This window comes from Poromitra crassiceps (genome assembly GCF_964638095.1).
Source record: "Poromitra crassiceps genome assembly, chromosome: 2".
Classification (NCBI taxonomy): Eukaryota; Metazoa; Chordata; class Actinopteri; order Beryciformes; family Melamphaidae; genus Poromitra; species Poromitra crassiceps.
Genome location: NC_139624.1, coordinates 44,043,520 through 44,065,373, shown reverse-complemented (window position 1 = coordinate 44,065,373; position 21,854 = coordinate 44,043,520). Strand labels below are relative to the sequence as shown.

The window sequence follows — 21,854 nt, the reverse complement described above, 5'->3', positions numbered from 1 at the left end:
ACGGCGGCACAGTGATCAAATCATCAAATCCAGCGCACCTGGGAAGCAAAACATGTCATGAAATACTCAAAATCCCAAGGTTCCTCTCGGCACTAGGAAGCTTCTCCTCTCCTAAATACGGCACAGGCTGTAGAAAGACTGCTTTTAAACGCAGCAGTATCATTTTAACCACCCCGCCTAAACTACTGGCTTCCGTAGGAGGATTATTATATCTTTGGATCAGCAATCGGACGTCGGAGACAGGTAGGAGAGCGTTTTGAACAGCCGAGTCCTCCAATCGACTTATGGAAGTTTGTGTGACGATAGTTTGAGAGTGTATACGCTATACGGACAAGGAAGCTAGCCGCCGTTAGCGTTACCTTACCTGTATCGTTCATGTTGTGTTAGGATGGTGGCCTGTGTTATACATGGCTGTAGTAATGATAGCAATAAAGCCCTGTGGTTTGTTTCTATGCCATCTCTACCGTCCGCAGACGTGAAGGGAGCGAGACTGAGGATACGTCAGCACAGGAGAGTGGAGAGGCAGGTGAAACAGGTGAAACTTTCTGCCAGCTCCTCACAGCAAAGTCTGTTCACCTCGTTTTTCTTTTGCTTATTACAGGCATTAACGGCAGCATACAAACAACAACCCTGGGGTTTGTATTGCTGTCATCGCCATCGCTATTTTGTAATAGACCTTAACGCAACAGAAACAACAATAAGGCTGTTACTAGTAGGGATGGGCATCGAATTTCGAATTTTCAAATCGTTGTTATTATCAAGGTCGACTTTTATTATTGAAAGTCGAAATTCAAAAAAACAAAATGTAAAAAAGTTTTTTTTTTTTTGGGCGAAATGTTGCATTGTCTCCCCTGATTCTAAGTATAGTCGAATCGCTTGGTTTGAGCAAGTAAAACAATTTTTATAAGCATTTTAAGCAAGGTTTATGGAAAAATGAATGGCGGATTAAATCCCATGAAGAGGGAGAGGGGGTGACTTTGGCACCCCTTTGGCACTCAGACCTGAGCCTACTAAATATTTAATGAACCACTCATGATTGTCAAAACTGTTTTTTATTTTCGAAAATGTCAATGTCATGTAACATGTTCTTTACTTCAGTGGTGCAATGCTTGTTTGAGCTAAAAATCCACAGCAGAAGCTTTTTATATTAATTAATAAAGCCTTAGTCGACTTTGGCCAGCGAATTTCGAATAGTGTTTTTGCTAGAAATGCCCATCCCTAGTTACTAGTTGTCAGCTGAAGCACTGTGTGTGCAGGACGGTATGTCAACAATGTGACCGCAGCGACCGTGATGATACTGATCGAATACTATCTATACCATACAATTGTACATCATATATTCATGATTTTATGATATCCTTACAATATAATCTTCACTTCAAAAAAGGGCAGGAAAGATCATCACAGACCCATCTCACCCTGGCCACGACCTGTTTGTAACTCCTCCCCTCGGGCAGACGCTTCAGAGCTCTGCACGCCAAAACCAATAGATGCAAAAACAGTTTCTACCCACAGGCCATTACTCTGTTGAACACCTAAAACCACTTAAACCAGCCACTCACTTAATTTATGTTCACTGTGTTCACTGTCAACTCAAGCCTCGTTCACATTGAACGGCATACAACTATACCGTGTACCGTGTAATATCTGCATAATCCTTGTTTACTAAACTATGTGGCATTGTTTCACATTTTACTGTACACATTTATTGTACATTCCCTTATATATTCATATTTAAAATGCAATCCCTGTATAAGCCTTGTTTACAAACCTATGTAGCGTTGTTGCACTACTGTACATCCCCTTATATATTCATATTTAAAAATGCAATATGTGTATAAGCCTTGTTCACAAACCTATGTAGCGTTGTTGCACAATTAACGTACACTTTGACTGTACACTCCCTAATATATTCATATTTTAAAATAGCCACTTTACTACATTGTATATAGCACAGTCACCACATTGTATATAGCAGTCACTGTAAATGTTTTGCTTATGTCCAACAAAGTATTCTTGCCTTGATCGCCTTGACTATGTGTAACCTTCTTTCTCCTTTTTTTTTTCTATATATGCGTGTACTTGTGTACTCTGTGTGTACTTGAGAGCAAAGCTAACCGGAGCCCAATTCCTTGTATGTGTTTGCATACTTGGCCAATAAAGCTGATTTTGATTCTGATAATCTTCAATCTATGAAGATAAAATCAGGCCTGTGGGGCATTGCATTATAGTCAACCCATTTTTCCGGAACTGTTCCATCCTATGTTTAAAGCGGGACTTACCCCCCCAGATTTCCTGCAAAACGGCACTCCACTCGATCCGAAAACCCCGCAGGCAAGATGGCCGCCCACACTCCCCTCCTTACCTGGCAGAATTCCTCCCCCATAAACTAACATATCTTGGCCAATAAGTATGTAAGATAAAAAATAAAACAACCCGTAATCTCTTAATTTTATGTAGAATGCAGAGGACATGTAACCGTTTAGTTAAACTTGCATTCCAGGAATATTGTGCTCTAAAGATGACGTTAGTGGCTCGAGACGGTTTCGTCCTGAAACCCACACGCTTTGCGCCAGCATAACCTATGTGGGATTCGAAATAACGCATCAGAGATAGAAAACGTTATGAATATAGCCACGTTATAATTAAGCAATATAGCATGAGAGCCAGTGTGTTGTGGCATATATATCCCGCTGATCAGCTGCGGCCTCGTGGGATAACTGCTGAGCAGCGGGATATATGCCACAACACACGCAGCTCGAGTGCTATATTGCTTTTATAAAACGGTTTCCAAGTATGATAATATAATAATAATAATAATACTATAAGTCCGACTGGCATGGCATTCTGATAGAGTCAGTTGACACACTACTGTAAGGCGGGACCTCTAGCAAGAAGATAGACGTGTGGGTGATTTGATTGGATTGTTCTGGAGACTGAAGTTGACATTGGCCAATCCTGGCGCTTGCTGAGAAGCTGAGAGCTTTCTGCAAAGCCCGACACCAACTAACGTTACGTCTTATTTAGAAATGCGGGGTTAACAGCCTTTTTTTTTGCAAAGAAGACATTAGCCCACGTCTATTCTTGTACAAAACACAATTTTCTGCGAAGTATTAGTAAAGTTATAAGCGAAGATTGATTCACAAGGATCTGACAGCTGTCTCCGCCATTTTGTTTTTTCTACATTGTCATTTGAGGTAACCAAAGCCTTTTAGTAAGAGAGTTGCGCCATCATGCGTCATGGCTCTTCAAATAATAATCAATGGCCATGGGTTATGAGAGTGGTATACGGTATTTATACCATGGCTGTGAACCAATCAGATTGCTTGATTTGAGAGAGCCGTTTTATAAACAACAAACTAACGCTGGTGATCCGTATGGAAACAGTGTTACTCGAAATGGTTAAAAGTTATATCAATTTGGTCATTCAGTGGCATTTTACTGCCATATAACATAACTAACTAGCGGCTAATATTAGCGACAGTAGGCATTACCCAGGGATGCATTGGTCTCAAAGGGCTGTGAACTACAGTAATAATCAATGGGGAAAAAAACTATTTTTCACATGAGTGACGTCACGTCACTGTTATGGTTATTATTAACTTAGTTACTCACTTCTACACTAGCTTAGATTGTGTTACTTATGGATGGAATTATAGTGAAAATAGATTATCCCCCCTTTTTGCTGGGGACCCCCCTTTGAAAACCACTGGCTTATAGGCTACAACTGTTGTGAGAAGCTGGTGGATTTTTGCACATTTTCAATGCAGATGGATTAAACAATCTGCATTATTTAAACAAACAAGATGGATTAAACTAGGGATGGGGCCAATATCGGTATCGGGTGCCGATATTGGCACCAATTCACGGATCGGAATAAAAAAAAGAAAAAAAAAATACAATTCCAGCGTGGGCCGCACAGGCCCGCGCTGGAATTATGGTCTCGCTGGCCGTAATTTGCCCATGTATAATAGTATCCTTCTTTGCCTTGTATATTTTCTTAATTTTGTCTGCTTTTTGCAATGTATATTTAAAAAATAATAATAATTGGCCAAATCTTTGCCTATACTGTATATTCAAGAAAAATATTGGTATCGGCATAATATCGGTATGGGCAGATATCCAAATTCAGGTATCGGAATCGGATCGGAAGTGAAAAAAGTGGATCGGTGCATCCCTAGATTAAACAGCTGTCATCTGGTGCATTTTAGGCCCAGGAGAAACAGAGTTGATCTGGGAATAATTTCTGGTTGAGCAATGCAATGCACCTCAAAATAAAGTAAGCCATTTACAGTTAGTTTGTCAGTAAAAGGTTTGATGAATAAATAAATCAAAAGCACTCCACTACTGTACTGGTGACAGTAGCTGTCATATAGACAGGGGGAGTGACTATCAGCTACTGTCATCAACTTAATACCAACATACTAGTTTCGTTACATTCAATTGCATGGAGGGGAAAGTTACGACTTATCAACTTTGAAGCGTTATTTACCCCCCCTTCCCAACATGCTAGGTTGACATGCTTGGTCCCAATCGATTTCTTTCTCTAAAAATTAGCTCGCTGTCAGCCGTAGATGTACCGGCCAAATTCAGTTTAAAAATGTGGGAGTTTAAGGTCGCCGTTTTTATTTGCATTTTGACAGGCTATGCAGCATGAAACAATACGAAAAAAGAGCGCTGCTTGGTGGACCATTTGCATGCCGAATTTAGCAGAAGGCCCGGATAACTTGAACTTAATTGACTTACCGTAAATTCCGGACTATAAGCCGCGGCTTTTTTCCCGTTTTTTGGCCTTTTTTGGCCCCTGCGGCTTATATAACGGTGCGGCTTATCTATGGATTTTTTCAGCAAACGGCCACTCGGGAACCTCCAAAATCTATGGATGATGGTATGAGGCAGAACGAGAGCAAGACAGACATTACGAGAGCGAGACCCTGATTGGATGATGTTGCAAAAAATGTGCCTCGCGACCTGATTGGAGCACTGTGCCACTACGCTCTCTCAGCCACTACGGTAAAACACCCTCCCTCCTCCCTCGCTCCGGGGGAAAATTGGCAGCGATTGAGCCTGAAAGACAGTCTGAATGAAATTGAATGTAACATTCCCAATTCTATGTATTACATTCTAAAAAACTAACGGCAACATTTTGGAAGGCTAAGCCACACAACTAGCTCGTTGTAATCTAACATCATGCATGCTTCAAAAGATGGAGAACTGGCTGTGTTACGAGGATGGCGGCGAGAAGAAGAAGGAAAGAAGGAAATCGAGCAGCAGCACGTAACCTTGGCATCAGGGTGTTGACACAGAGAGCAGACGGCCGAGGTGCCGTTCAGATCCGACTGAAGGCTCAAGTTTGCCAGTGGATCCTGACAGCGTGGAGGAGTGTCAAAACATCCACGATCACCAACGGGTTCCGAAAGGCTGGACTGCTGCGTGATGAAGAGGAGGACGCCGCCACAGCTGAGGGCCTTCAGAGGCTGTTCGATTCCGACAGTGACGAAGAGGAGTTCGTTGGTTTTGAGAGCGACAACGAAGGAGAGAGGAGAGTGGCTGACGAAGCCACCCTGAGCCTGTTCGTTTCCGACACTGAAGATGAGGACTTTGGTGGTTTTAGTACGCAGGAAGAAGACGAAGATGAGGATTAATGACTTGACTTTTCTGGTTACAGCCGTGTACTGCACCTTAGCCTAAAAGATGAAGACGAGGATTAATGACTTTTCTGGTAGGCTGATTACCGTATATTTTAAGCAGCCGTGTTACTGCAACTTTAGGCTTACGCGCTTACTGTCGTGTTACAGGCACTTTATTTTGCACTTTAAAAAAAACACATTTAATTTAGCCATTGATATTGCCTCGTCAAGCGCTGTAAGCTTTGTTTTTTGTTATGGTACTACTGTAGGCTATAATGTAGATCAGTGGTTTTCAACCTTTTTCATGCCAAGGACCCCTAAATTTACACAGCACAGTACATGTTCTGTAGCTACTATTGCACTAAATGGTAACACTTGAATACGTTATGCAAATATGCAACTTGTTTTGTTGAAATGTTAATAAATGGGAGCTTCCCCAAACAGCCATCTCTTTCCCGACAATCCCCTCTGTGCACGAAGCCTTACATATGGTAATTAAACATCAAAACACCCGCGGCTTATAGTCCGGTGCGGCTTATATACCGTAAATTCCGGACTATAAGCCGCGGCTTTTTTCCCGTTTTTTGGCCCCTGCGGCTTATATAACGGTGCGTCTTATCTATGGATTTTTTCAGAAAAAAAAAAAAAAATACAAATAAAATCTCTCTTTTTTAGCACTCTTTCTAACTATAAATCCACTTCTGTTTTAATTTCCTCTCTTGCCCTCTTTTCACCACACCGCGGACACTGTGTGCACTGTAAAAATAAACAACGGTGGTGTTGTGTTATGTTGTTTTGTTGAAATGTTACGGTAATACGGTAAATGGGAGCTTCCTCAAACAGCCATCTCTTTCCCGACAATCCCCTCTGTGCGTGACCACTTACATATGGTAATTACGGTAAGCAAACGGCCACTCGGCCATCAACTCCCTCCCCCGACTACCAGGAGAAAATCACAAACTTCGGCGAATTCACACAAAGGAAGATCAAGGAATATTCCATCGAACCGGAGCAGATCATAAATATGGATGAAGTGCCTTTGACGTTCGACCTGCCACTCACTCGGACTGTTAACAAGAAGCGCCCTGGAGGATTCTTTCACCAAAAAAAAGCTTTGCTCGTTCTCGACAGCATGAGAACGAGCAGTAGAAGCAACACTCTCACTTACCATGGGGAAGGTACGCAGAAATTCACACGACGCAGCTTTCAAGTTGAAAGCAGTCAATCTCGCATTAAAAGAGGGAAACAGAGCAGCCGCGCGTAACCTGGGCATCGATGAGTCAATGGTGAGGCGTTGGACGGTGCAGCAGGAGGAACTGTCTCAGCACGGAATATTATAGGAGTGTGAAAACATCCACAATCACCAACGGGTTCCAAAACGCTGGACTGCTGCGGGATGAAGAGGATGACGCCGCCACAGCTGGCGCTGAGGGCCGTCAGAGGCTTCAGAGGCTGTTCGATGCCGACAGTGATGAAGAGGAGTTCGTTGGTTTTGAGTGACAATGAAGGAGAGAGGAGAGTGGTTGACGAAGCCACCCTGAACCTGTTCGTTTCCGACACTGAAGATGAGGACTTTGGTGGTTTCAGTACGCAGGAAGAAGAGGAAGACGAGGATTAGTGACTTGACTTCTCTGGTTACAGGTTTGCTGCACATATAGCCTATTGTTGTGTGATTTTGTCTGGGGATTAGTGACCTGACTTTTGTTTTGTTTTGTTGAAATGTTAATAAATGGGAGCTTCCCCAAACAGCCATCGCTTTCCCGACATTCCTCTCTGTGCACGAACCCTTTCATATGGTAATTAAACATCAAAACACCCGCGGCTTATAGACCGGTGCGGCTTATAGAAGAAAAAAATAGTCAATTTTGGTCCCGCGGCTTATAGACCGGTGCGTCTTATAGTCCGGAATTTACGGTATGTAAAAAACAGTCAACTCTGCAGGTGCGGCTTATACACCGGTGCGCCTTATAGTCCGGAATTTACGGTACTTGCACAATACATCCATGCCGTCTGTAACCGCGTGCAGCCGAGACGTTGCAGTATCCCAGTGTTTGCGGAGACAGAAATCTGCGGGCGGCCACAGATCTAAACCCTTGTTGGCTTGTGTAATACAATGCAACAACTGCCTGGCTTGTGAGCTAACTTACTGCTTGATAAAATAAAAATAAAAATAAGAAGGGGCATATAATATGCTGTTACCGTCGTGTAAATATATCTATTACTGTCAGGTCATCACAGCAAAGTGGAATTTTGATGTCATCATCATTCACTTCCTATAGTGGAGCTGAACCTCCACTGATATATATATATATATTGATGTTGACAAAAGTTTATAATAAACAAGCAATGTTATGTTTTGCAATTTTTCCCCTTACTGTACCGAAAATGAATCAAACCATGACTTCAAAACTATACCGACAGGTAATTTTTGTGTACCGTTACACCCCTACTGTCCAGTATTCAGCACTTAAGCTTCTGGCATACTCTTCGCGCACGCGCTGGAGGCGGGGCTCCGAGGAGGGCGCGCGCACTCGGCGCAGGCCAAAACAAAACATACTCAGTGCGCAGCTCCAGGCGCCAGGCAGTCTGAATGAAATTGAATGTAACGTTCCCAATTCTATGTATTAAATTCTAAAAAACGACCCTCAACATTTGGGAAGGCTCAGGCACACAACTACCGTAAATTCCGGACTATAAGGCGCACCGGTGTATAAGCCGCACCTTCAGAGTTGACTATTTTTTTCTTATATAAGCCGCACCGGACTATAAGCCGCGGGTGTTTTAATGGTATTTTTTGTTTTTTTTTACAGTGCACACAGTGTCCGCGGTGTGGTGAAAAGAGGGCAAGAGAGGAAATTAAAACAGAAGTGGATTTATAGTTAGAAAGAGTGCTAAAGAAGAGAGAATTCCGTTTTTTATTTTTTTATTTTAGTTACTCACAGTACTATTGACCAGTCCAACTCAAAAGATATTCGGCAGTTTCACTTTGAGCTCTTGTTCCGCCGCTGTCCATCAATGGTTATGACGAGTCTCGCTGGGTACAGTACGCCAAAGCGATATCCATTGACTTTAACCTTTTCGATGATGCGCGTTTCTGTTGCACCAACGCGGAGAGGTCCTGCCGGACGAAAAAGCGCGTACCCTCCCAGGTGAGGGGCTTCTTCCCCGCAGCCTGGAGGATGAGTTGACGGTCGGGCCAGCGGAGTAGGCAGATGAAGATGGCCCTCGGTGGCAGGCCGGGGTCTGGACGTGGCCGAGGCGCCCGGTGTGCCCTGTCCACCTCTGGTGGTTTCTCGCCTTCCTTCAGGTCCAGGATGTAACACAGGATTTTGCCACGAAAGCGTCCATGTCACCAATCTCAGCTCCCTCTTTTACATTGATCAGGCGAATGTTATTTCTTTTACTCCTGCTGATTAAGTCATCAACCTGCGTGTTTCGATTTGTTTTTGCATTTTATCCACTTTCGGACTCACTGTGTTGTTTTTGTCCTCCAGTGCGCTGATGCGCTTTTCCGCATTAGAAACTCTGTTCACGATTGCCTTATTTTCTTTAGTGATTGAGTGGATGGACTTCTGCACGTTTTCAAACTTGTTTTCAAGCTGCTCAAACCTCTGAGCGATGTCGGACTTAATCGATAGTGTTTCACGGAGTAAAAGTTTAGCCCAAGCCGTGTATCTCCAGCCTCCAGCAGGTGAGTCATTTCCTCATTCATGGCGGTGATTGCTTCGTCTTTTTCTTTCTGCTTACCTGTGTTGTGTTATGTTATGTTATGTTATGTTGTTAAAAGAGGGCAAGAGAGGAAATTAAAACAGAAGTGGATTTATAGTTAGAAAGAGTGCTAAAAAAGAGAGATTTTTTTTTTTTTTTTTGAAAAAATCCATAGATAAGCCGCACCGTTATATAAGCCGCAGGGGCCAAAAAAGGCCAAAAAACGGGAAAAAAGCCGCGGCTTATAGTCCGGAATTTACGGTAGTTCGTTATAATCGAACATCATGCTTTGAAGGCGACTGTACGATGGTGAGGACTCAATCACAGCAGATGTCCGCTGATAGCCTACCACGGAGATCTACAGGCACAGGCAGCAAAACCCGACGCGCTGATAGAAAAATCTCCATGGACGCGCCGCGCTGCGCTCAGGCCTCGCCCCCCGACACACCCCGTGCGATGACGTCATAATCGGCGCGCGCCCTATGCGCTTGGCTGGGCGCGAAGAGTATGCCAGAAGCTTTAAAGCCCTTGTTTGTATGCTGTGATTGGCTAGTTACATTCTAGATAACCCTGAATGGTTGCTTTGGAATTCTTTAATCAGTCAGAAGGAACGGAGGGGGAATTGTAAGGATTTTAATCGGATAATTTAACGTTTTGTGTGTGGGAAACAGACACATTATTCAAAGTAGAGTATTTTATATACATCTTAAAACATGCCTTTAGAAGTCAAAGTTTGAGTACCACAGCTTATTTTTACCTGGTGTTTGTCCACCTGCAAACTCTCCTGGAATATCATCAGGAAAGGGCTCGTCTTCATTGTCCGAGTTGTCGTCACCTTTATCAAAGGTGCAAATAAACATGAATCATCTTACACTGGCCATCTAACTCTCTGAAGTAGTTACTGCTAAATGTCAGACACTTCCCATGTCCTGTCCCCTCCTTTAGACCATTACTCGGCACTAGGGGGCAGAGTGTGCAGGAAATACAATGGCCGAATCCAAGTGTCCACCCTCCAGACTTGTGGACTTCAGTCATACATACCGTGTTCAATCTCATCACATCAAGTCTGCGAGGGCGAGAGACTACAAAGCTATAAACAAGCCGCTGATAGACAGGCCTAAGGACCACAATAATAAAATGCAGTTGACCTCTAAGACCTGTACTACATATTTCTGTGTCATGATGTGGATAGTCTCGCTGGCCAGCCTCCTCTCCCTTCCGTCCGAGGAGTCTGGCGCCGCAGGTCTCCATAGTGGGATTGCGATGGGCGGCGCTTAGCGGCAGTGCCCTTGGAAAATAGTTTCAAACAATCCAACTTGCCGTTTTCAGCGTGTAGCAACGAGCTAGCGTGTAGGTTTCTCCCATTCGCTTGCTAGTTAGTTAGTGTTAGGGCTGGGTTCAAAAAATCGATTCTCCGATTTTTAATCGATTTTTATTTTGATCCTCGATTATCGATTCATATGTCCAGAGATCGATTTTTTTTTTTATAAAGAAAAGAAAAAAATATATATATATATATAAACAGGCTAAAATATTATGCTGTGTGTGGTAGTTGAAACATAGTTTCAAGTTGACGTTTATTTATGTTTGTAGTTGAAACAAAAACATAAATACTGTAGGCTACATGAATGGAAATGTTTGATCATTAATATCTACTTTTAGAAATTATACGTATAGGCTGAAATCAAATCACTGTGCATAATTGTGAAAGTGTCTTTATTGACAGATGAAAAGGCTGTTATTTACCCTTTGTCACCACCTGGTGAGTAAATGTGTAACTAAAACCATTAAAATTGACAACAAGTCTGTAACTTTTTTTTCCCATGTATCTACTTGGCTGGTTGGGAACCCCTGTGTTACATAACTGGACAGTCATGTAATTCAGGGTACAGCTCAAAAAACACGTTTTGGTATCACTAACCAAATCAATATTGAAATTGATCGAATCGGAATCGAATCGAAATTAATCGATTCGCAACCTTGTGAATCGGAATCGAATCGATTCTTGAAATTTGAACCAATACCCAGCTCTAGTTAGCGTTGTTGTTTTCACTGCGGTGGCAGGGCACTATTTACAGCAACACACAGGGAGGAGGGAGCGGACGCCGCTCTGATTGACATGGTCGGAGCCAATGACAAAGCTTGTAATAAGCCGGGAGCGGACATCCGGCAGTGACTGAAACAGTCGCTTCAATGGGAGAGCAGAGTAGAGCAGGGGAGGGTTTATCCCAGTTATGGAGACCTGCGGCGCCAGACTCCTCGGACAGAAGGGAGAGGAGGCTGGCCAGCGAGACTATGATGTGGATGAACATTATTTGTTGTTGTTGTTGTTGTTGATTTACACATATAAAAACAATTACAAAAAAATAAAATATATAATCAGCATTGAATGTGCAGGAGAATTGCCTAAAAACCCTCCAGGGGCTTAGGTGTGGCATTCTCCAGGTAGCGTATTATCATCAGATTTTCATCAGTATCACACACACACACACAAAATAAACGCTAAACACTAAAGTGGGCACTTACTGTATGCTGTATAGCAGGGGTGCCCAATACGTCGATCGGTCGATCGCGAAGGTAGTGTGGTCGATCGCATGGCATTGAGGGGATTTTTTTTTTTTTTTTTTTTACTGTTTTTCCACTGTTTCCACTGTTGTTCCACTGTTTTTCCACTGTTTCCACTGTTTCCACTGTTCCACTGTTTTCCACTGTATACTCAGTGTATATATATATAAATAAATATGTTTGGTAGATCACTTTGACTTGGTCATTTTAAAAGTAGCTCCCAAGCTGAAAAAGTGTGGGCACCCCTGCTGTATAGCTTCAAGTTTTCGTAAGAAGAGTAAAAAAACTACGGTACTCACAAAAAATGACAAGAAAATGAACAAAAGACAACAAAAATAAAACAAGCTATGTTTAGAGACAGCCATTAGACCACAGTTTGTATAGGCAGCCCATATGGAAAATATTTATTAGCTAGGAGAAGTGATTTCAATGCACTTTTGAACTTCTGTGAAGAGAAATCCAAAAGATGTTAAGGCAAAGAATTCCATATCTTGGACCCTCTGTAGAGTATACTGAACTGGGATTGAGAAGTACGGGAATGGGGTGGTCTGAGGAGACTAGAGCTGCGTGTGGAGTAGTTATGAAATTGGTAACCATATGCAAACATGTCATGAAAAAAAGGGGGAATGTCTCTTTTTAAGGAACTATGAACAAATAATCCAATCTGGAGATGGTTCACTTGATAAACACTGAGGATACCTAAATGAAGAAATAGAGGCTGGGAGGAGTGCCTTCGATGTACAGAGCTTATTATTCTTAGAGCTCGTTTCTGCAGACGGTATATGGGCTCAAGTTTGGTTTGGTGAGTACTAGCCCAGGCTAAATTACAGTAATTAATATACGGATAAACCATAGAATAATATAACATGATTGGCCTACATGGTTCAAGTAACATTTTAATTGTTTTACAAATTCAGAATAGTTTTTTTTGTTCGGCAAGTGGAAAAACTACCGGTACAATGTCACATCCATATTGCAATGAATTGTGGGTCATTAAATCAGTGACGTGTGGGTGAAGTCTGCACTCCAAGCGGACTCTCTGGAAATCTGCAGAAAGTCCACTTGGACTGATGAAGTGAGGATTTGGTGACCTCATCACCCCACAAAGTCCATGAGTCCGCAAGTGTGGTGAGGTCCAGACATTTGGACTGAGCCTAAAAGAAGTATGTTAACAGCATGGGGGATTACCTTGCAGGTGGGGTTGGTAGGGCTGCTCCACCTCTGGCTGCAGAAATGTCTTCTCCAGCTCCTCATCAGAAACGAACAGACCCTGAGATGATACAGGCTGCATCATTAGCTGCCTCACACAGCACCACATACAGTACATACTGTATCTGACGATAGGTACATGCAAACTCCCCTACCGCTCTTCTCAAGATCCTCTTTCTGGTCTTCAACTTCCCTTTCATTTTACTCAAATAAATGTAGTTCAGGTCTGCAAACAAAATGTAAAAAATGTATTGAATAGTCTCAAGTGTACTTTCACATACTGTATATAAAGCATAATGAGGTCAAATGAAATATGATTTAAGTTGACATGTTCATCTCAGTTTCCAAAACTTTTCTCTATAACTTTTCCTTTTCTAGAAGAACCACGAACTGTACAAACCAGTTTTGTTCGATTTTCTAAATTGACAAAATCCTTTTACCTTTCTCATGGTAAATAATTTAAACATTTGGAAATTTTATGTAAGAGTTTAGATTTTTCCCACATTCAAACTATTGTCATTTTTGTTATAGAGCTCAACAATCATGTGACGTTTCTTGACCCAGAAGTGAATTCCACATTCATTTTCTCCATAGACATTTGGAAAAATCCTTGTATAATGAGTTTTAAGGCTTGAACCAAGCCAACCAGTCTTCCAGAAAATCGTGAGTGTCGATTCTCAATCTTTTTTCCCCGGCATTTTTTTGTTTTTGCTGAAAGTGAAATGTTTTATGGTCACTCACGATTCTCACAAGGATTTTTCGAAATGTCTATGGAGAAAATGAAGGGGAATTCACTTCTGGGGCAAGAAATGTCACATGACTGTTGAGCAGTGCTATTCCCATTTCATTTAATTAATTGATTTCCCCCCTTAACCCATTTTCTCTTGAATGGGCTTCGGATTTTTATGTCCTTATGCGTTTTCTTTTCAAGTCCTTTGTAAACTCTGCTTATTGGTACTAGACAAATAACGATTATTTGTTTTGTATTATTAGGAAAGCATGTGAGACAGAGTCGTTACCTGTAAACGTGGGCCCATTTTTTAACTTGTGCTCAGGGGGGTCAACTGCAACAAAAGGAAACAATTATGTGAAGTCAGGACCAAAACATCATACCATCGGTCTTACCTTAGACAGTCTAATAAGAAGCATAAAAACACAAACGCAGTCCCTTACATACTCCCGTGAACCAACTGTGAAAGTCCTGAAGTGGAGCAGGACTCTTCCGTTTCCTCTTTCCGCCATCATCCAGACCTCCAGGAACCTTGTAGCTTTTCCCTAGGAAGCCAAGAGTCAACACAAGTCTATAAACCTGCGCTCTAGCTTTTATAGAGAATGCATCCATCAGATCGGCAACACATCATTTTGTAGTAGGCTCGATAGTCCACGCCCCCCTTTTAGGGGGAAACTCGCCATTGGAAAAGACTGTACAAGAAGCCGAAAACACTTCCAACTATTTAAAACGGTTTAAATTAATATTGATATGCCGAAGAGTTGCTGTGTTGTTGGTTTCACTAACAATAAATCAGAAAAAACTGATCTCCAATGTTTTTTCTTTTAGAGTAGGGGTAACAGTGTAAATGTGGACATCGATGCATGTTGCCTGGTGGAAACTCACAAAATTCAATACTTTTTAAGGCCTTATTTTGATGATTTCAAATTTAATACTTTTTTAATACCTTAAGACCTCCGCAGGGACCCTGACAGTGGGCTGGAATCTGGATATAGCATAAGGCAAGTAGTAACTAGCGGCATAATATTAGCTTGCTTCCAAGCTTCTTCCCCGGCAGTCAAAAGTCTGTTGCCATTTTGCAGGAAGCTGGAAAGAAACCAGAAATCTGGCAACTAAATGTGGCCTTGCTTATCAGAAAAGTAGATACCGCCAGAACATAATTTACAAACCTTGATAAACAAATCTGTAGATGCCACTCTCCAATTCGGCATACATATAATTATCCCCCAAGAAGCACTTGGATGTCAAATCTCATCTATTGGAAGGGGTTCACTCTGCTGGGGGGAGAGGATCATGGGCGAAACATTTCTAAGTGTTTAAATATATTTGGAATGCCTCTTATTGGAGTATGTGTATGCCCATTCAGAGACAGGCTTACCAGTATTCATAAAACATACATTTCCATCAAACGTCTCAACTCATATTCTACCATGTATAAACCATAAGTTGACGACTTTAAATGGAGCTAGCCACCCATGAGAGACTGACCGGGCTGTGACTAGGTCAGTTGTGAGGGCACAGAAGGGACATGAGTCACATAACTTAACACGTTCACTGCCGTGGACGAGATATCTCGTCAAGCAGAAACCAGCGGTTGACTGCCGTGGACGAGATATCTCGTCAAAAAAAAATAAAAAAAAATGTTGACGGTGGGACGTGGATCTAACCCTTTTACATCTCCTATAAAAATATGGGAGCCACCGAACGTGTACAACCCATTCCACCGACCCACTAAGTGGCGACAGTGCTCTCCAGACTAGAAAAAGCCGAGCCAAAACTGCAGGGGAAAGCGCGAGGAAACCATTCTCATACTGTAGAATGGTTTGGCGAAAACGCTTTCGCGCTGGCGCACAACGGTGGGGGGTTCCAAAAATAGACTGGGTGCAACACACTTTGAAACACGCAGCATAAATAAGCCCAGAATCGCAAAAGCTTCATCAAATCTCTCAACCGAAACCCCAAGAAATGAGCGAGCCCATCCAGACTCGCCCGACGAGGGGCAGCCAGGCAGCACAGACAGCAGAAACTCGCTTGTGACACACCCGCTGCAGCCACGGAGGGAGGAGGAGAACACACACGGAGGGAGGAGTTTGAAGGAGAGGGGGGTTTCCTGCTGTTATGGAGGAAATTACTGTTCAAAACTATTGTTTAGATGTCTGACGTCTTACTGATGCCAAAAATAAATGGTTAAAGTGACTGTTCTATCGAATTTCACAAAAAGGCATTTATCTCAGCTTAAATTTTCAGACGCTGAAACCATGCTGTATTCAACTGCTAATGCCTACATAACTACCGTACTAACTCTACAAACTAACTCTTTTAGACAGAGAAAGCACACATTCTATTAGTTCTTTTGAGATATTTTGTGTTCACAAAATCCTAACAGAAAATAATCCTCGACTCTTGAAAGATGAGCCAGAATCCTCAAAAAAAAACCTTGGCAGAAGCTACCTACAGTAAAAAAAAAAAACTGTTGGCAGTGAATGTGTTAAGATGGACCAAATTAATATTTTCAATATTTTTCACAGTCTATGGCCTGCCAAGTTGCAATATATTGTCATGTCATGGTGTCATTGATAAACAAAATTGATTGTTTTTTTCCTACCGATGTTTTGTCCTGCGATGTGACATTCAAGTTAATGGCGAGTGTCTTCCCCAGAAAAGGGAGCGGGGCCATGTTGCCGTTCTGATGGTGCGATTTTTTTCCCCTACTATGGGATCGGGATGATCACGCCCCCAAACTCATTTGATTGGTCACTGCAACTGCTTCTTCCTGAAAATGTGGTTAAGATTAGGGTTGGGGGGGGTGTTAGGGTTTGGGTATGGTCGTGGTTAAATAACAAAAACCCTAACCTTAATCTTTATTCTTAACCACGTCTTTTTTACTTGCCGCACGTTTTCAGGAAGAAGCAGTTTGCGACGACCAATCAAATGAGTTCGGGGCGTGGTCATCCTGATCCCATAGTAGGGGAAAAAACATCTTGCATTCTGATGTATACCTGTGGCTGAGTAGTGCTTCCTTACCCGGTTTAAGTGGCTTGTCCCCGCCCAATACAGCATAAGGGTCAAGAGTCAAGTTCCACACATTCACCTGAAACAAAACAAGCCAACAAGACAATTGTATTTCTTGATACAGAACAGATTAGAACCCAGTGCCCAATTGTTTTCTTACTTTTCATATACAGAATCAGGTATTGTGTTAATTTCAAACTTGCCGACAGACTCACAATGGATCAAGTTTGTAATTCACCATGGAAGTGTTAGAGAACTCAATACATCCCATGTTATGGTCCCAAAATGTTACCATCCAGTGTGATGGATGACCCTTACTGATCCACCCAAGGTGAATTTTACAGGCATTTGGTGCTTGGAGGGTGGTAATTATCAAACCCTAAAAGAAACATTAGCTTACAGCATGTGTTGCCTCCTCCTCCCTCTTCGGTTTGTCAGCGTCGACGGCCCGTCTCTCTCGAAGCTTCCTGCCTTCACTAGAGTCCTAGGAAAGAACACGGGAGAAACAGAAGGTATTCCAGGGCATCTGGAGGTCGCCAAATTTAAAACTTTTTAAGCTCTTTTAATGCCGATCTGGGATTTAATTTGAGACCAATTTAGAAGCAAACATTGCAAAACACGCCTATTTCTGATTGAAGAAGAAAAACTGGACGGGCAAACCCGTCTTATTTGTCACACGACAACCCACAACACACTCATGGCATGCTTGACGGTGGCTGGTGAAATATAATCTCTGCATTTAACCCACACATGGGCAAAATGCAGCCCCAGGGCCGGACCTGGCCCCTGGACTATCTCAATCCGGCCCCCAGGGTCCTCAAAGAAAAACTAAACAACCCCCCCCAATTCAATAAAAGGCAGAATTATGTTAATAAATCTCATCTGCTACAGTCACTGGATTTGTATCACTATTATATCGGGAGATTAACAAGAAATTACCAATCACAACGGGAGAGAGGGTTAAAAATAGGGAGACTCCTGCAAAAAGTGTTGGCAGGTATGATGTACAATGTGTGGCCCTTCGCTTACTTGATGTAAGTCAGTATGGCCCTCTGGAATTTTTTTTTGCCCACCCCTGATTTAACCCATCCAGGCTTGTCCTTCCTCCGGGGGGCAAGTGGGCAGCTTTCTTGTGTACGGCGCCCGGGGACCAACTTCAAACATTGTATCGTATGGAGGAATCAAATACAAAGAACATAAACTCCACACAGAAAGGCCCTTTTGACGAGATATCACGCCTGGGCAGTAGGCACTGAAGACACGAGGGGGGACACGCCCCCTCAGTGCCGACAGCGTCCCAGGCGGGAATCAAAACCCAGGACCTTCTAGCTGTGAGGAGACAGCGCTACCACTGCGCCACCGTGTACACCGAGCATAGCTAATGAAGGTTATAAAATGGGCAGATCAACAAAACAGAAAATTATTGTCAAGGGACATGAAGTCCAGCTGTGTTTAGTAAAGCAGATACGATACATATTGTAATACTAACAGGTCCGACATTACATCATACCCTCAACATGTCTGTGGATGTATACTTATTCTATGCACTGGACAAATGTCTGTGTTAAGGGTCAATTTATAAGGTTTATGCATTTTTATTTTTATCATAAATCATCAATTATATGTTTTATCATATATCTTTTGCCATTTGTTAATTTGGTGTGAGTGATATACCTACCCCGTGTCTGTCAATGTGCTCGTCTGGTCTCTGGTCCATTTCCACATCATTGTCCTGTATCGGCAGAAAGTTGTCCTCTCCATCATCGTCTCCACCGTCATGGACGTTGGCCACACCTTTAATGCCCAAGAGAGTACTACCATAACCAGAACTGACTGCACCTCTGATGTAGCACAGTGAGTCTGTGTCAATATAAACTGAATGGAGAGACAGACTGAAAGGTTGTCTCCATAATCCAGTGAACGTTATTAGTCGACTAATGTTGCTAAATGAAATGTCAATAGACGGCTGCTATCACTCAAAATAATGTATGCTAAACTGCTAGCATGGAGGCTACAGTAACGCAGTGTATGTTAAGGTGTTCGCATGGGGCCAACTATCTACCAGGGACCTCTATGTCAGGAACATGTTCTCTTCTCATCAGTTAAAGTTTAAATTGACCAGCGGACAACCTCCCCAAATCCCGGTGTATTATTGCTTGAACACAACCTATGGTAAGGATTTGTAGCAGCATCTACTGTATCTCAGTGAACTAGAGTTTTGGTGCACCTACCTTGCTGCTGAGGGAGCGGGACTTCAGCTGGGCCATTTCTGTGCTCAATGCAAGCTGAACCCAGGGTGAGGAGGATTAGACCCTGCTCGCCTGGGATGAAGGTGTTGATCCGGAAGTCTTTATGGCTGGCCAGGATCTCGCCTTTCATGCTGTCGCAGACCAGAAAATAAATAAATAAAAGTCTTGTAAGTAGGTTATCTGGAACTTTCAGGAAGTCAACTTTAAATTAAGACAGTTTAGTGCTACCTGGGGGGAAGGGGGGTACATATATACATATACACACATATATATATATATATATATATATATATATATATATATATATATATATATATATATATATATATATCATTGACCTATATATAATGGACCAACATAGCTCATTGACTTTGAATGCTACACGGAAGTACGAGGGGAGGGGGCGGCTGCCCCTAGCGGCTGCCGGGGGAGTTTCCAAATTTGCTCTGTCTCCCTTATCGCCATAATGCATTATGGGTAGTCAGCTACTTTGGCTAATGTAGCGGCTAACGCTACTTACTTTACATTGCAGTAAAACGGCACTGAATGACCAAATTGATTTAACTTTTAACCATTTCGAGTAACACTGTTTCCATATGGACCCCCAGCGTTGGTTAGTTGTTTATAACGTGACTATTTAAAACGTTATAACGTACTCCGGTTTCTGTGCTGAATTCAATGGTCTGAATGTCTGAATACAGAGAAGGCTTAAGGCTTTAGCTAAAGGTATAAATAACGTTAAATGGTCTGCCATGTTCTGGACGTTAGATGTATGGTATCTATATAGTTACGTGTGTCTACTAACATTATTAAAATATCATAAAGTAACGCTATTTTCTGATAATTTGCTCAACTATTACTTGCTACCTGATGCCTTGCAGCACATTGCTGCCTCTACCGGTCGGAAGTATTACTGTTCTTATTATCCAATGTTTGTCGTCAATTTTCCTCGAAATGGGGCTATCATTTGGAAAACGGAGCACGTTAGAGCATGAAAAAGACTTGAAATTGTTTTTTCAGACCATACACTAATTTGGAAAGTGTTTATTTAAGACATAGACCGAGAGAGAAGTTGGCTCGTTTCCCATATAGTTGAATGGATGTTCCCAGGAGTGCTACACAAGCTGCGACCCCCACTGGCCATTTGAAATAATGCAATTTCCGCATAGGAGTCAAAAATAGGCAGGCTGAAATGCCCATATATATATACACACACACTTGAGCTGCCTAATATGCTGCCATATTTACCATGAGGTTAAGTGAATGGATGCATTCATTAGTATACACATATGTATGAACTCAAGTAGCATGCATGAGCATCAAGAAGTTATAGTAGTTTACTACAGTATGTATATGAATATTTTTTCTCATTATCATGCAAGTTTATGCAGCAAGGTGCTCCAAAATCTAATTAGTTACTCTGCTCTATAGGTGGAACCTGCATGGTGCGAACTTGTGTTATTTTAAATGTACCATTGTTGCGATGTTTATTGTTGTATTATGCATCTTGTAAACCCACGAGGGCTGGGCACCGTGGAGCGCATGACACAAATAAACAAATAAATAAATTCATGGTGTACGTATGACATTGCCATCATGTGTTGTTCTGGAGTTACCGTGTGTGTTCACAAGAATGAATCTACAGACAGACTAACAATGTCGCACCACCATGATACATAAGACCTCTAGTTACTGTATTTAAGATATTTTAACGTGTTCATTATTATTATTATTATTTACTGAGCCACGGCATGACATGAGACTCACCTGATGAGAGGGAGTTTCTGCTTCTCGTGGGTCTCGGGAAGAATGAGAGACTTGGGAGGGAGAGGCATCACGTGCACAGACTGAACATACAGTGGACAATAGCAGATAAACACAATTAATCTATACTAATTATAATCACAACAAGCTATTCCAGTCGCTCTTAATTTGACTTTACTGTATAAAATCTCATTTAACTTGTGTTTCTGGGGGATATACTGACCGTGTTGGAATCTGAATCAAAAGTGGATTTGTCTACAGCAGTAGTAGAGTCCAAACGTTTGAACTGAAAGCAAACAAACAGAAGACTATTTTGCTCACAATTTCCACTCTTATACAGTTATATATCATGGACCTGTGATGTAGCTGCATGGGAAATATGCCAAAGTGACGCCTTGTCTACATTAGGCTAGTTACACACATGAACCACCACCAAATCACAAAATGGACCCAGAAATGCAAGGTAGCTTCTAGTTCTTACCACAGCACCGTCATCTTCATCATGGTGTGTTGACGCCCCCTCTTCATCGCTCTCCGGAGAGCCCGCTGGCTGTTTAGCACGTCTGTCAATAGAACAGCATGAGAAAAACAGCGCGCCTAATACTTCTGCACCAATCCTGACAAAATGTGTCCCCGATGCAAAAATATGTTTGAATTCAACGATAAAAACCCCAAAACATTGCCAATCTGTGTATTCTGTGCCCACACAAATATAACAGCTTACTTCTTGTTTCTGTCATTGATGTAGTCCAGGGTATTGAATACAAGCCTGTACAGGAGTTCCACCTGAGAGGATAACAGTGATATGTAACACAAGTCTAATAAGGATTAGACTTGTTTTGCATGGATTGGATTTATTGCAGTATACCTTCTTGCTGTAGATGCATGTGGACCCTTGGATTAGAAGTGCGGCTTCTGCAAAGTTCAGCTTGATCTGCCCTCCATCAAATGTGATGTCAATTTCCTCCAACTATCAGGGCAGGAAGA

General features: G+C 42.2%; 1 protein-coding gene across 4 annotated transcripts in view; it reads right to left on the bottom strand.

The window, feature by feature from the left end:
- The window catches only part of ncaph2 (non-SMC condensin II complex, subunit H2), a 29,841-nt gene that overhangs the window by 6,896 nt on the left and 1,091 nt on the right, over positions 1-21,854 (bottom strand). For 3 of the 4 annotated variants that reach the window (XM_083659087.1, XM_083659086.1, XM_083659088.1), the window contains exons 3-16: positions 21,736-21,837; positions 21,592-21,653; positions 21,349-21,430; positions 21,091-21,153; positions 20,871-20,950; positions 19,086-19,234; positions 18,533-18,648; positions 17,255-17,338; positions 16,867-16,933; positions 14,286-14,387; positions 14,132-14,176; positions 13,268-13,338; positions 13,092-13,173; positions 10,096-10,173 (exon numbers count right to left, since the gene is read on the bottom strand). In XM_083659087.1, the coding sequence (XP_083515213.1) occupies positions 10,096-10,173; positions 13,092-13,173; positions 13,268-13,338; positions 14,132-14,176; positions 14,286-14,387; positions 16,867-16,933; positions 17,255-17,338; positions 18,533-18,648; positions 19,086-19,234; positions 20,871-20,950; positions 21,091-21,153; positions 21,349-21,430; positions 21,592-21,653; positions 21,736-21,837 (1,183 nt within the window). The remainder of the gene's footprint in view (positions 1-10,095; positions 10,174-13,091; positions 13,174-13,267; positions 13,339-14,131; positions 14,177-14,285; positions 14,388-16,866; positions 16,934-17,254; positions 17,339-18,532; positions 18,649-19,085; positions 19,235-20,870; positions 20,951-21,090; positions 21,154-21,348; positions 21,431-21,591; positions 21,654-21,735; positions 21,838-21,854) is intronic. The other variant, XM_083659089.1, reaches the window with a different exon arrangement.